We start from the raw sequence: 15,607 nt of genomic DNA, 5'->3' as shown, positions 1-15,607 counted from the left end.
CTGTTAAAGCCTCCATCAAAGCAGTGCCTTACTTTTATTTTAACCTGCAAGCTTTTGCTTTTTCCTTGAGTAAATGATGGTCACATGGCAATAAACCAGGGATCTGTGCACCATGAAAAACATTACACCAGACAAACACATTCCATTCATTTGGGAAGTAACTCTGACTTAACTCATGTACTTAGTTCTTCAAACAAGCATAACCCTGTTTAAAACAAAGTAACCTCAGCATCAGCAAGCCATTAGCCACTGGAAGTACAGCACATGTTATCTCCTACGAACAACAGAGAACCACGGATCATCTAAACAAAGTACTCTCCATTCTCACTGACAGTGTATCTGTCAACTTAAGTTTGGCTAGGACTAATAAACCCAAGTGTATCCAGGCAGACCAGCTTGCAAATACAGTGGCCAGTGTGGCATGACCACCCCCTGCTGGTCACCTCCATGTCTGCAGTAGCCAGTGAGCTGCCGATCCCAACCCACTCAAGAGGGCACAGCAACCTCGAGCAGCTGGAGGACTGGGATCTCATGCGAGACTAGAACACGAGAGACCGGCTTTCACAGTAGGCAAGACCAAGCAAACGAGGACAGCAGGAGCTGAAACATATAGAATTTATTTGACCAAGAGTAGGAAAAGAATACAGAGGAGTAGAGGAAACAAGCTGACCCTGTTATAAACACATCACTACCAAGAAAAACTGGAGGGTAACAGATTGAAAATGCCTTGTTTACCATAAGGTCTCTTTACAATTCCAAATATTCAATTTAAAAACAGCTGCCATGTTTTTTTTTTATATCTATATACTTTTATATATATTTATGTAACATTCTTTCAAAACATTGTGCAAGTGTTTTGCTGGTATTCCACAAATGGTAAACAAGAGTTGGTCCAGTGCATTATATAGTGACATTACTTATGGAGTTACTGACTTTCAGCTGACTATCTGTACCATTGCACGCCCTACCTCTACTAACAGAGAAACAAAAAGTCAGACAGTCAAATGGCGTATTAAGAGGAAAAAAGATCAGTGGCCAAAAGCTGGTGCCGGATCGAACAGAAATGAGTCGGTTACATCTCGGGAAATTATTTTGATTTTTGAAAATGATTATTATTGCAAGGTTTCCGGGATGCTGACATGATGAACCTACTCCAAATTATTTCAAATAACCACATTCGCTGCACTTGATTACACCTGAAGCTGGAAAAGGAAGGGCTAGATAAACTGATTATACTGAGAAGCGAGAACACTGCATAGAGCTAGTGTGTTCCGAGAGGTCAAGCGTGTCAGTGGTTCAGGGGCCCCTGCCTGTCAGTGACACAGACTGCACTCCGCACCGCTCCGCTGCAAAGCAGAGACAGAACAGCTGGGTCCAAACCCTACTAGGACACTCAGAGATGCCCCACGTTATACCACCAGACAGCGCAAAGAAAGTGTATGGGTTAATAAACAGATGTTCTTCTACTGTGACTTCCCGTCCTAGTTTTTTTTTTTCCTTTTCTTTTAGCATGACGTGGGTGCATCAAAGACAACACAAAACGACCACAAACTTGGTGCCGACGCAATATTTTGGCGATAACGAGAATTTCTTGGTGACTTTACTCTATGCTCTCAGTGAAACTTTCCTTTAAATATTTCGAGTCTAGTTAGCGACCATATAAGTCTAATATTCAGTGTGCCAACAACTTTACAAAAAAAAAAATTTGGTTTGAGTGTAACAAAACAATGAGCATAATGAAAAGAAAAAACACTTTGACTAGTATATATATATCAATCATGATGCACACATCAACACAATTCATGTCAAAGAAAGGAAACAAGATACATAATTTATTCACACTTTACAAAAATCTTTCTGCTACCACAACACCACCAGAGAGTCAATATAATAACCAGACATGTCGTATCGAAATGAAGCTAAAACAGAAAAGGGAGGGGGAGGGGGGGGGGGGGGGGGTGGAGAACAAAAGAAGAAAAAAAAAAGAGACACCAGAGAGGGACAGGAGTGCCCCCCCCTCACCATTTTAAAGAACTCGGTGGGAAAGAAATCATTCAGTTTGCTTTTGCTTTGTGGCAAAACACACACAACTTCTAAAATAAAAACACTGAGTAGCTGCACCAGTGATCTGCATTAAGTGCTTGTCAATCTGTTTACTTTTAAAATAATCTGATCAGGTTTGAGGGAGAGACAAAGAGAGATTAATGAGAACAATTGCTATGAATCAGATTTTAAGGGTGGGTTTCTACTATTGTGCCACTATGGTGATGCAAAAACTATTTTTTTCCAAAGCAAAAAGGTTGTCAAAACACATGGACAACAACCCCCCAAAAAAAAAGACGTCCATTTGAGTGCCTCTCAGCCTCTGAAAAGGTTTTGACAGCAGCAGATGGACTGGGAGCTTTACACTTGGCCTTATGGTAGAATGCATAGGATGGCACTATACGGAAAGGGAGGGTACAGCTGAGATCTAGAAGTAGCTACAGAAGACCAAAAAAAAAAAAAAAAAAACACATCTTCAAAAGAAGAGATTCGCCTGAGTTGGGGGAGTGGGCTGTGGCAGGGCTGGGGGACAGGTCAGTGGCAGTACATCCAGATAATCATAAAAAACAGCTAGGGACAAAGCGTAAAAGACATCAACCAAGGGCATGATTTTTAGCATGATGGAGAGTTCTTCAATAAGACAGAAGGAGAGAAGGATTTAAAAATCAGACAAAAAAGCATTTTCTTTTTTCTTTCTTTTTTTTTAAAGAGACAAAAAGCAGATCATAGAAGCAAACTCAAGTGAACAGCAAAAACAGTGACTTTATGAACCCCGTTTACTAAATTCTGGGCCACTACTCCAATTAAAATAGTGAGCGGCTGCTCTCATAAGGCCTGTAGCACCCAAGATGTTGGGCTCAGCACCAGCGTGTACGGCAGAAACAGGTCCAGCGCCGTTGGGCCTAGTACACTACAGATGAACTTTAAAAATGGATAAGTGTGTGTGTGTGTGTGTGTGTGTGTGTGTGTGTGGGAGAAGGTTTGACTGGACGTGACAAAGAAGGTTAAGGTTATTGTTTAACTCGGGTCACACGGCTGGCTTCTGGTCCCCCCTTTAAAGTAGCTGCATGGTCTTAACTGGCCTTGGGATGGCATGTTCCAAAACACCTCATATGTTATCAGGTAGGTTGTGACACTGTAGTTACGAAAAGCCCTGCATGTGACTTAAGGTATTGCCTTATGGTTTTTTTCTTTTAAAAAGCTTCGATTTCTGTAAGTAAACTTACACAGAATACTCAGGACCCCTACATTTACATACAGTGTGAAAAGTATAGAACATTTCTTTTTAAAATTGTGCCCCAGAAAAAAGGTGATACAGAAAAGATTGACCTTAGCGTCCATTTCAGTTAAAATCCATTGGGAACTACGAGTTAGCCATACCACACCGCTCTTACAAGATTCAGATGTCTGCAACCCTGGCCAGTGGCAAAGGAAGAGGCCCAGTGTGGTTTGGCTCCCTCTGGTGGCTCGGAGAACTACCTGCGTCCAGGCAGGTGGATTCCATTGACTGAGGGCGGGTAGGGAAGAATCAACTCAAGTTGTGCAAACAGCGAGAAATGATCAGAGGGGACGTGGGGGTGAGGACAGCCGCTGATATTGTTCTCATTGAGCCACTGGGTATCGAGAGGACCCAAGACACCCAAGACGTTGAGCAGAGGCTGAGAGTGGAAGATGTAGTCGATGATGCCCTGCAAAGACACAGCAAACAGGTTCAACACACAGGCCAACTGAAAATCAGTCAAAAAAATCTCAATGCCAATTTTATGAAAGGCCTTGTCAAGTGGAATAATGTTGGCCTGAAACTAGTGTTGAAGACTGTATCTATACTTTTTGGACTTAAAAAGATCTCAGACCCATGACTTAAGAGGAATAAAAATGTATTTAAATGGAACAAAACATCAATACAAAGGGTTTCTTAGTTACTGTTGCTAGTTCTAAGAAATTCACAGAAAGCTGCCACAAGTGGTGTGACTCACAGCTGACCTGACATTTTCATGAAAATTAATTTCCACACGATCAACTTAAGCTTCCAGTGCCAACAAGCCTTTCCTAAGACATTCTACTGCATTGCTCTAAAACTATGGCGAGTTCACTATGAAGACGGAATCATTGAATATTAAAGGCACCCAGTGCAACTTTCGAGGCTTAAAAATAAACATTCAATTTCTAGTCTTTTTTACACGTAGTCAGTTTCAATAACTCCATACCATTACATACCGACATTCAAGCAGCAAAGATGAGACGTCGTTGTGTGGTGAGAACTGATAGAAAATCGATAACAACAACAATCGCCGCCATTTTCTTTATTTTTTTTAACCTACAATAAATAAAGCAGGCTTCCAGTCAATGGAAAAATGGCTTCTCCCCACCGGCGATTGTTGTTGTTTACGATTTTCTATCAGTTCTCACCACACAACGATGTCTCATCTTTGCTCCTTGAATGTCGATATGTAATGGTATGGAGTTATTGAAACTAACTACGTGTAAAAAAGACTAGAAATTGAATGTTTATGTTTCATTGAATGTTTACATAAAGTTGCACTGGGTGCCTTTAAGACCCTTACATCCCAAGTCGGTTATATTCAACTGCACACTGACCAAGTTGCATGTAAGCGAATAATATTTCTTTACTGAGCCAGTGTTGCATGAGGTATGGGTCTCACCTTGAAGTCCAATGTGTAGTTGGTGTAAGGCATCAGACCATCCTCATAGGCACTCTTCAACTTGAAGCCATGGGTGATCCTGCCGTTGGACGTGCCGTTCTTGCCATTACAGTTGAAGTTTGCCAAGCAGTCGATGTAGCGCAGCTCCTTGAAGTCCTTGTGTGTGCTGTCCACCCCACCTGTGCTAAGGTACTCAACCACTCCTACAAAACACAGAAACTTAGTAAGGCTGCGCATTCGTCGTGCAGCAAACTATGCTAGACAAGAGTACAAAAGTACAAACTCGCTGTAAATATTTCAAAGAGACTTCTCGGCTTGGGACACAGTTTAACTCACCGGAGTCGGGCAGGGAGTTCAGGTCGGCACACAGGACCAGGGGAATGGCGTTGATTTCCCCGGAGACGGAGGAGAGCTTGAGACTGCGCGTGGCCTTGTCCACGATGTTCTTCACCTCAGACAGGAACATCATGGTTTGCACCAGCTTCACATCCGAGTACTCCGGGTCCCAATGCATGTGGGCATTGGCCACCAGGAGGAGCTGTTTCTCAATGCCATGCAGAGGTTTGCCAGCTAAGAGAGTGGGAAGTTGTTTTAGAAGGATGTTGCCGTTCTACCTGCCACTGAACATATCAATAGCCATCAGGCAGAACAAAAGAGTGTTGCAGCGAGGCCACTTCTTACCCGACTGTTCCATCATTTCTTTGCGAACCTCCAGAAGAACCGCCACGCCAATGTTGTCCTTGGTCATCACTCGATTGATCATGACCTCTGAGCCTTCAGAGTTGGCCATGGCCAGCTGGTTGAACTCCACGGTGTGTTTCTGGACCAAACTGAACCTAAAAGCATTGACGGGTGGGGGGAGATTCTTTTTAATCAGAAAACAGGCCCTAAAAGACCAGAGCTATTGATTTAGCTAAAACACTTGAGATCCCTCAAAAAGATTCGGTGAACTGCATCTGCACTCACTTGTCGGTTTTGTAAAATATCGCACAGCCATCCACATGCTTACGGTCACACTCCGACATGGTCCTAGCTCGTGACTTTGGACTGAAGAAGCCCTCATATCCCTGCTCCTTCAGCTCCGGCAGGAAGTAGTTGTAGTACTGCTCAGTCTCCACTTCCTGTTCATAACAATACAATAAAGTGACAGAAGATCAACATGAGGCTGCTTCACCAGCATCCTTTCTAATAGTTCACCTACAATTGGTGGGAACAGGTAGCTGGTAACACCTGTTCGGCTTTAGGCCTGCAGCACCTCCACCGGTGCTAATAGTTCACCTTCATTACTATTGACAAATTGAAGTTTCAACTGACCCGGCACATTTACATTTAGTCAGCAAATCATTTATAATATCACTCCATTTGTTCAGCAACATGTGATGAGACATGGTTTCTGAATAAGGCCAGTGTCTGGGTTAATTGCCACAGTCCAAACTCACACACAGTCGGAGCCAAAACGGAATGGGACCATCAATTTGAGCTTGCCTGTAAGCTGATGACGTCCGCACTGCAATTCATGATCTCCAGCATGATGGACTTCTTCCTGTACTCCCAGTTGAGAGCCCACGGGGGACAGTAGCCATAGAGCTGGCGTGTGGCGTACTTGTCACAGAGCACATTGTAGCACATCACTGAGAACAGGGCTGCAGAGGAAAGCAGGAAATCAAAAAGGTTAATAAAACAAATGTTAATATAAACATCTATTAATGCTTTTATATAGTATGAGTTTATATAGGAGATTTGGTTACAATTTGATGAACTACTATCGGAGGAGGACTAGACTAAGTTTGATATAGGAGAACAGGGCTGCAGAGGAAAGCAGGAAATCAAAAAGGTTAATAAAACAAATGTTAATATAAACATCTATTAATGCTTTTATATAGTATGAGTTTGGGTGGAGCACTGAGCAATGACGGCCATGAATCTTAGTTCAAATGGGCAGTTACTTTGAATTTATGAACGAAAGGGTATCTGTCAAAAGGTGTTCAAGTCAGCTGTGTCACCGCTAAAGAAGAGAAAAATTTGTTTTGTCTAATCTGGAATCCCATGTTTGCCCCACATCACACCAACACGGTAATAAGTCCACAAACCTTAAAGGCTTTCCCTACTATTAATACAGAGACAAATACATTTATTATTTTAAAAAAGTACCGGAAATAAACTCAATGTCAAGTAAACCTAGATGTAGATAGTAGTATGGAATTCCATCTAAGGATACGTCATACATGTCTACTCCTTCATATGTGTGTATATAGACAACTGGAGTATTCTCGTAATAATTGGAAGTATTCTAAACAAGCTTGTAAATTCCAAGAACAAGGAGGCACAGTGGAATATGGAGTTACAATTTGATGAATTACTATCTGAGGAGGACTAGACTAGAGTAAGTTTGATATAGGAGATTTGGTTACAATTTGATGAACTACTATCTGAGGAGGACTGGACTAGAGTAAGTTTGATATAGGAGATTTGGTTACAATTTGATGAACTACTATCTGAGGAGGACTGGACTAGAGTAAGTTTGATATAGGAGATTTGGTTACAATTTGATGAACTACTATCTGAGGAGGACTGGACTAGAGTAAGTTTGATATAGGAGATTTGGTTACAATTTGATGAACTACTATCTGAGGAGGACTGGACTAGAGTAAGTTTGATATAGGAGATTTGGTTACAATTTGATGAACTACTATCTGAGGAGGACTAGACTAGAGTAAGTTTGATATAGGAGATTTGGTTACAATTTGATGAACTACTATCTGAGGAGGACTGGACTAGAGTAAGTTTGATATAGGAGATTTGGTTACAATTTGATGAACTACTATCAGAGGAGGACTAGACTAAGTTTGATATAGGAGATTTGCGTGTTGTAGCACAGGCCAACAGGTTTTTGCGACACATACTTGCTAGTGGTGTGGAGACGATTAGTAATACACCACCTGCATATAAACCACAACCAAACCTTGCGTTTTTTGTGTGCAATAGGTAGTGTTACTGTCTTAGTAAAAATGTACACTTGCATGTGGGTATATAGTGTATACTCCAATTAGTGGAGATTTCTTCATTAAAAAAAAAAAAATGTTATCGATCAATTGTCCTAGTTTCTCCTCCAAAAGACAACAAACCGTTTTGTTTGGGGATGGGGAGGAGTGTAAACAGCCCCCTCTCCATATATATGGTTCAAGGCCATTAGCCTTGATACCTTTGATAAAACAATAAGGTCATAAATGTTAGAGGGTCATTAATTTGTTCATATGAATGGTGCGATTTAAGAGCCTTTATGCCTATAACATACCCAAGACAGACAGAGATACGAAGAGTGAGAATCACCTCAAGTGACCAAAACAGTTTATCGCCGTGATTACACATCCAGTGTTTTTTCGAAAAATATCAAAGCATGTCATAACCACAAAAGTGCCAGAATCAAGCCAGACTCCTGGAGGTTAACAATTTCACCAAGATATTAAATGAAGTCATTATCTGACACTTGTTTATATTTATTGACCAGCCCATTTCCTAACCAAATGACTATTGAAATGACGAGTGGTACCTGTTGGTCTTGTCCTATCTGGGTCCTGCAGAGGTATCCAGGAGCGTTGAGGTGGCGGCTCAGCGGACACTGAGGGGAAGAGGGGGAACAAAAACTCACAGCCACAGCAGCACACACCCTCACAGACCGTGTCAGAAGAGCAACGCGGACTGTGACCATCACAGGGCCACTGGGGCCATTGGATTTCCCCCCCCCCAGATATACCACGGCTTAAAAAGCCATGTTTTTTATTTTATTTCTATACAAGTGTTTATTGAGCATCGACAATACAAAATGAGGACATTAAAGAGATACTGAACAATGCTCACATTTTTCCAAATTTGACAATTTACAGTAACCCCCCACCCCCAGCCCCCCTCCCACACACCCTCCTACACCTGTAGAAGTCACAACCCTACCTGTCTCTAGGTGAAGGGAAAATAAAAGAGAAAACACAAAGCAAAAAAGAAACACAGAGAGTGTAAACTAAAGAAAAACTAACATTTTGGGAATGTAAGGTTTAGTGGTACGTCAGCAGAACTCAGATATCTGATCCTCAGGTGTAATATCTAATGAGTCTATAATGAACAACAAGGGGTTACAGATGGTCAAATTTCAGCCATCCTTTTTTTAAGACAAAAAACAACAACAACAACAACCCCGCTCTCTTCAGAAAAACTATTTATCAGAAACATGAGCCTTCACATGCTACACAAGGACTGAATAGCAAGGCTAAGCAACTCACCACGTTTAGTGCCTGCAAGCTGGTCCAGCAGGTAGTTCAAAAGCCGGCGTGTTCCATCGGGTTCCTGGTACAGGTTTAAGATTTCTTGTGCAAGTGGGTTCCCTGCACATACACAGTTGAACACAAGCTCAATTCTCTTGACATCATTTACTTAATGTTGTTATATGTAAATAGAATTCACCATAACAACATCTTCCTACTTTGAGTTTACCCAGAAGCAAATCATTTAATGCTCCTCAGCCTGAGAACCATAAATAGTTGCTTCATGTCTCTGCTAATGTTTTCACCACAATACAAAATAAACTGTTCTACTGTATTCTACTGTTGATATTACTAGGAGAGTGCATTTAAAAATCAATAAAAAATATTTCCAGTGTCCCTGGGAGAGAAGACTGAACAAAGAAACTTATACAATGCCAGAGTACCAGAAACAATGGCTAATAACTGATATCCCTAAAATATCTCTTAATCCACAGGAGAATCGGGGTGTTTGAACTGTGTGTTTGAATTTAGATTAGTGTACAGTACCCAAAAGAAATGAAGACTAACCTTTCAAGCCCAGTGTGTGCAACTGAAACAGCTTCCCAAGTTCAAATGGTAGAACCCGCAACTGGTTGTTATTCAAAAGCAGTTCCCTGGGGGGGGGGTATCACAAATTGAAACGAGGGAGCACAAGAGCTTTCACCCAAAAAAAACCTGAATTATTAAATGCAATCAAGTCAAGGGCTGTTGGAATCTAAAACCTGCATCTGATTATACTATGCTTCACATTTGGCTATAAAAAACATAAGTGAAGTTTGAACAAACAGTAATATGAATCACATGATCAGTCTCCAAAAGCATGACTGCCCACAAAACTAGGGAAAACATTAAATGTCAAATATTATACCCAAATGTTTTATTGTTGTCATGCTTGAATTTCATCTGGTAATTTAATGCAATCAATGTCACCACAGTCAGGAACCATGAAGGCCCTCACTGATTTACGATCAACTTGTTAGTGTGCCAATCATCTTGCACGTACATTTAAAAAAAAAAAAACATCTAAGAGTCACTCTGGATGTTAGACTGTTTGCCGACTACACACAGGCTGTGTTTACTATTCAATAAAAATGGACACTTATCTACCAATGATACAAGCATCATATTGAAAATGAAATTGCTGAAGCAAATGTAACCAACCGACAAGATCATAAGACTGCATGCTTTGCCCGGTTTCCTAATTTTTCAAGTTCCCATGAGATCCTCTCAATGCAAGTTAAGGGTTTTCACACTGTTTCACCCTGGGATGGACAGACATGCTGATTCACTTAACCTTCATCAAACCAGGGTGAGGACAACTGTGCTGGGGATCATGGTTGAAATGTTTCAATCCACAGTGAGACAGACTGTAGATGCACAACATTCAACGGTTTGGGTACATATGCTTCACATCACTCACAATTCGAACATTTTTACTTTGTACACCAGAAAGACTGCAGTATTCTCTCACCATGGGCTGACTAGACCCAGTGTTTAATCGTGTATCCAAACATAAGTTTGCTCACTATTAAAGATGAGGGTACTAACTCGATTGAGTGCTGGGTGACTCACCAGGGGGGGGCTGGCTCCAGGTTGGACTGACCCTGGGATAAAATGCCTCGGTGGGAAAGCAGCTATAATCAACTACATTTGAGGGTCATGACAGCAGAGCATGCATACCTGAGAGACACCATGTTGCCAAGCTCGGCTGGCAGACTCCTTATTTTATTAGACGACACATCCAGGTACACCAGGTTGTGTAGTTTGGCAATGTCGGGCGGGATGCGTGAAAGGGAGTTGTCGCTGATGTACAGTGCTGTGAGATGGGTCAATGACCATAAGGATGTACTCAGATTCTTTACTTTACCTGTGAACAACAAACAAAATCATACATTTTAACATGATATCTGCTTAACCATTTAGCAAAAGCCACCAAAGGCCAACAGCCACACATGCAATCCTTAGGCAAACCCCACACCATCCACTCAACATGGTGACTTACCAGTTATCTCCAATTCGGCCCAGTATGACTTCTTCCCGTTTGTTGATTCTTCACTCGACATTATTGTATACATGCGTCTTTGATCTGGGGGATCATATTTCTCCTTGGGCATCCCTGCAAGGCTGGTACACAAAACAGCAAAGGGTTGTGAACTTTTCTTCTCTCTTCAATTCTCCAGTAAAAGTGAATGTATAGAGTGATTCTACACCAACATTCAGTTACAAACATTGTCTTCACCATCAGAATAGAAAAATCTGAGCAGATTACAATATGATGGTTAACACAAGTTTACATTCTTATAGTAATCCCTCAAAAAAACAAATACATCCACAAATTGTTACAAACCATTACTGACAGCAAATGATTTTTAGGCCTAAAAGTATACTGCCACTATTCTTTGAATAAAGATAAACCAGGTTAACATATATTATCCGTGCAAAAAATAAAATACAGCCCAAAGGGGATTCGATACAGGTTCAACTACACCCAAGATCTTAGTTGATTAGGAATAATCCTAATTGATTCGTTAGGTAGGCAACATTAAGTGGCCATCAACCAAAATTAGAGTCTAAACTTAGAGCTTGGTTAATGTTAAGGACATCTCTCAATGACCCGCCTCAAATGAAGAATAGAAAACAGTTACTGCTGGGATTCTTCTGCCTTTTGATTTAAACATGCTGTGGTGCTAAATAGCTTATGATCATAAATAAGTATGTGAGCTAGCTAGCTGGCTAATTAGCGTTCAACAAAGAGTAGCTAGCTGGCAGTAGTAGCGACGGGAGCCAGTTACTTTGCCATTAAAAGGGCCACCAGACAGAAGCTCTCAATAAAATGAATTGCGCTCTCTTCCCTAATGAGTCAATGGGCACCATGTCAAATAAGCCTTAACATCCAAGACAGTGCTGCTTGGTAAGGCAACACATTTTTCACAATCGAATGAAATATTTAGTAAAAGCTAACAGTTACTCGAGGAATAGAAGTTTCATTTGCAGGAAAACAGGCGTGGGTCTGTTTGAACTAGCTAGCTAGCTAACGTTTTTGTACAACAACATTTAGAAAGGGATACAGGTCAGTCAGTTATATACCTAGCTATTTACATAAATAAAGGAGTTATATTAAGTTCACCAACATCGGGCAATACAAATATCAATATGTGGCCCCTTACCTCGGGCTTCATACGCTATGAGTAGCCAACCTAGCTTACAGGCTAGTTAGGTATCTTACCTACATAACGAGGTTCACGGGCTACAAAAGTTAACAACCACCACATTAAGATACGGTATGCAGCGTTACTTGACATTAACGAATGATGTATATAAGTAATGCGTCTTACTAAGTGTGCTTTAGTAGTTGGCTGGTGTGCCAAATTATCTTGTCCCATTGACGTTCAACGACTATGTGAAGCCAAAATCCTCGTATGCTAATTTAACTAGATACCTTTGTCATCCACCAAACAGTTGATATTAGTAATAACAAACTGCCAATGTCCCGTGGCTATTGGTATGATTACATTAGCTTCGCAATTAAATCACGAACCACCACCAGTAACAGGCAACTTTACCAAGTAACAGAGCTAGCAATAGCTAAATTATGTAACGCTAACCATAAGCCATATATTGCTATGTCTCGCTACGTATTAACTTCCCAGCTAAATAGCTAGTTAGCTCAGCAGCTAATGTTATCATAATCCGCATAGCCTGCTAACAAGATTTAACTCAGGACGTAACGTTCGCCCATCATTAAATTATAAATACAGCGGCAACTACAAAGCGACAGCTAATCAATGCAACGTTACCACATAATCCGCTGAGGTGTTAAAGAACACGCTAGCTAGCTATCCGCATTCACTTGCTGGCAATATTTCGTTTACGTCAACTCTTGCGCTAGCTAAATTATCGATGGACCTAAAATTGTCTCTAAAACGAATCAATACCAAACATTACACATGTATAAACCCAATAACGTCACATTGTAATACAAAGGTGCCCTACGGTGCTCTTACCCGAACAAGCATAAGTTCCCGATTCAGAAAGACGAATGCGTGTTTCCTTTGTTTCTGCTTCACTTTGTATGCGTTGTTTCTCACTGAAAGCAAACAAGAATCATGGCGGCTGCAGGCTTTTCGATCTTTGATAATAAGACTTATAGCCATTGGCTCGTCCTGAAACCTTCCTGGAACAACCAACGCTATTGGATGCCTTGCGCGCACAACGCCTACACAGTGTTTACGCTAAAAAATCAGATGAGCCGTGCTTGAAGCGTCAAAATAGGTCGCTTGTCAAAAAGAATATTTTAACAGACAGTTATCACAAGGAATATTTAAATTGAGGGTAAATCTGTTTCCCCTATTATTAGTTTAATTCGACAATTTGTATAATTGGATTTGGCAGCCGACGTCTCCGTTTTCCTTAATTGTCATACATTATGTGAATAGAAACATTTTGGCCCCATGGATTGAGAGATAATTATGCCACTCAAAACCAGGGCTTTACCACATTGTTTAGCACTGTTGTACTCTTGTTGGAGGACAGGTGCAAAGATCACCGGAGGACTGTTGTAAACGTCTTTGAGGCAAATAAGCTCATTCAATTTTCACCCTTGTAGAAGAAACTTCTATAGTGTAATTTAAACAATCTGCGGTAGAGGGCACATGAAACCGACATTTGACTGAATCTAATTTATTTAAGAGTGGGTGAGACAAAAAAAAAAGCGAGGAACAAACTCTCCAAAGATGCTAGGTTTATCTGACACTTTTAACAAAGTACTAGTTACCTCGGATAAATGCTGTTATACAGAGGATGCTTTTGTAATTAAACCTCAATTCGCTTAGTGAACTATTGTGGCATACAGACTAATTTGAGCCAAAAGTAGTTATCATCTTACTCTAATCCTTATGTAGACCTGGGTGAGATCCATCCATACCTAATCCACCACCACATGCCAGAGCAAGCTAACGGGGTAGCGTTAGCATTGCTTTTATAATTCAGTGGTGGTCATGGCATAGCCTACATATTGTCCATTGCTTGGTGTGGTGCCCATTAGCTGTATACAGACTCTATGTATAGTCATTGGTGGTGACCCAGGGTGACCACACTCCTCCCATTTTTTGTGTGAAGGAGTGTAATTTTCTTTGGTTGTAAAAAACATACATTTACATGAATTTACAGGTAAACTACAGGCTCACCACACATCAGTGGAGGACCATGGGTTTTGTGGTTAGGCCCTCAATGACGAAGGAACAATTTATAGCATTTAACACCCCCCTTTCAAGCACTTTTAGATGAAAGGTACAGAGGAAACGCACAATGTAAGCACAATGTTACTGTTGCTAGTTTAACCTGCGTTGTGTGGACAAGCACAATCTCGCATCGGACTCAAACTCACAACCTCGGGCATGGGAGGAGGGTGTGCTAGCCAGGAGGCTAAAGCTCATGGGTGCTAACAGCTGTATCTAACAGGTCTCTTAAGGTAAATGGAAGTGAGGTTTACTCACCGCAAAGGACTGTAGGCTACCCACTTGCTACTGTTAAACTAACCCCCTTTAGCCCCACTCCCATCTGGGTCACAGCACCACTGTAACCGGTGTTGTGTGGACAAGCACAGTCCCCCACTGGACTTGAATTCAGACATCAGTTACAACTCAAGTGGGCCTCTAAATTGGCTGTTGTTTTGAACATGATTTTTGCTACACTTCTGTTGTAAGAGATCTGTCTGAGATTTGTCTGTATTTGTTTACCCTAAACTGAGGTATGCCCCCCCCCCCAACACACACACACACAAACACTTCCTTCCCTATAGCCAGCTGGCCTTGCCTCTAGCAAACATCCCGTTATTCTAGAGCTGTAAGTTGCAAATAATGAGTATCCTCACTATACAACTAAACACTATGCAGCTAACAGAGCCCATTTACGCCGTTCAAAAGACAAATTTAATATCAACCCTAACAATTACAGTAGCTGTTCTATTACTTTGCTAGATTACCCTAGTTAGCTAGCTAACTTGTCCTCAAGCTGGTGCTTCAACAGGTGCAGCTGCTGTTCTCTCCAGGGATGGATTACCGAACGGTCCTACCGGGCCCAGGTCCAGGGGCCCATGAGCTCAGGGGGCCCCAAGCCAGAGCCTCTGAGTGAAGTCGAGTGTTATGTAGGGTGACCAAACATCCTCTTCTACCCGGACATATCCTCTTTTCAAGACCTAAAAAACGACCGCCTTGTCAGGGTTGCCAGATGTACGATAATTATTCTCCAAATACAATCATTTTGAGCCTTTGGTTCGATACTTCGCCCTCCCAAATCTGGCAACACTGAGCACCTTGCTGCCTCCACTAGTTGCACTGTTTACAACAGCACATGACATCTGGATGTGAAAAGATGTGGCGGGGTCAGATGTAAAAACGTAGTCGTAATCGTAACTACCCCGCCCCCTCCCTGCGTGACGAAGTGTCCTCGCTTCACAAACTCAAATCTTGTTTTGTTAATTTGCTGTTGGCTTTAATTGAGTGTACCTGCACTTTTAGAAAATGTGTATGTGCGGTGAAAATCCTGTTGCGGTACAGGTGAATTTAGTTATTGTGGTTTTGAAAAAGAATCTCATTGCATTTAAGT

The 15,607-nt window shown here is 41.4% G+C and overlaps 1 protein-coding gene across 1 annotated transcript; it reads right to left on the bottom strand.

Annotated features, from left to right (window-relative positions):
- Positions 1–663: 663 nt before the first annotated feature.
- Positions 664–13,081, bottom strand: cnot6a (CCR4-NOT transcription complex, subunit 6a). The gene is made up of 12 exons (XM_080854839.1): positions 13,006–13,081; positions 11,004–11,125; positions 10,682–10,868; positions 9,530–9,615; positions 8,981–9,082; positions 8,257–8,325; positions 6,192–6,349; positions 5,673–5,827; positions 5,388–5,542; positions 5,043–5,276; positions 4,707–4,909; positions 664–3,731 (listed from the first exon to the last, which is right to left on the bottom strand). Exons 2-12 carry the CDS (start codon positions 11,113–11,115, stop codon positions 3,519–3,521), a joined length of 1,674 nt encoding a protein of 557 aa, XP_080710965.1. The 5' UTR covers positions 11,116–11,125; positions 13,006–13,081; the 3' UTR covers positions 664–3,518.
- Positions 13,082–15,607: the final 2,526 nt, after the last annotated feature.

This window comes from Sprattus sprattus, assembly GCF_963457725.1.
Source record: "Sprattus sprattus genome assembly, chromosome: 1".
NCBI classification, from domain to species: Eukaryota; Metazoa; Chordata; class Actinopteri; order Clupeiformes; family Clupeidae; genus Sprattus; species Sprattus sprattus.
Note: the sequence above shows the minus strand (reverse complement) of the source record. Positions and strands in the feature narration are given on the sequence as shown.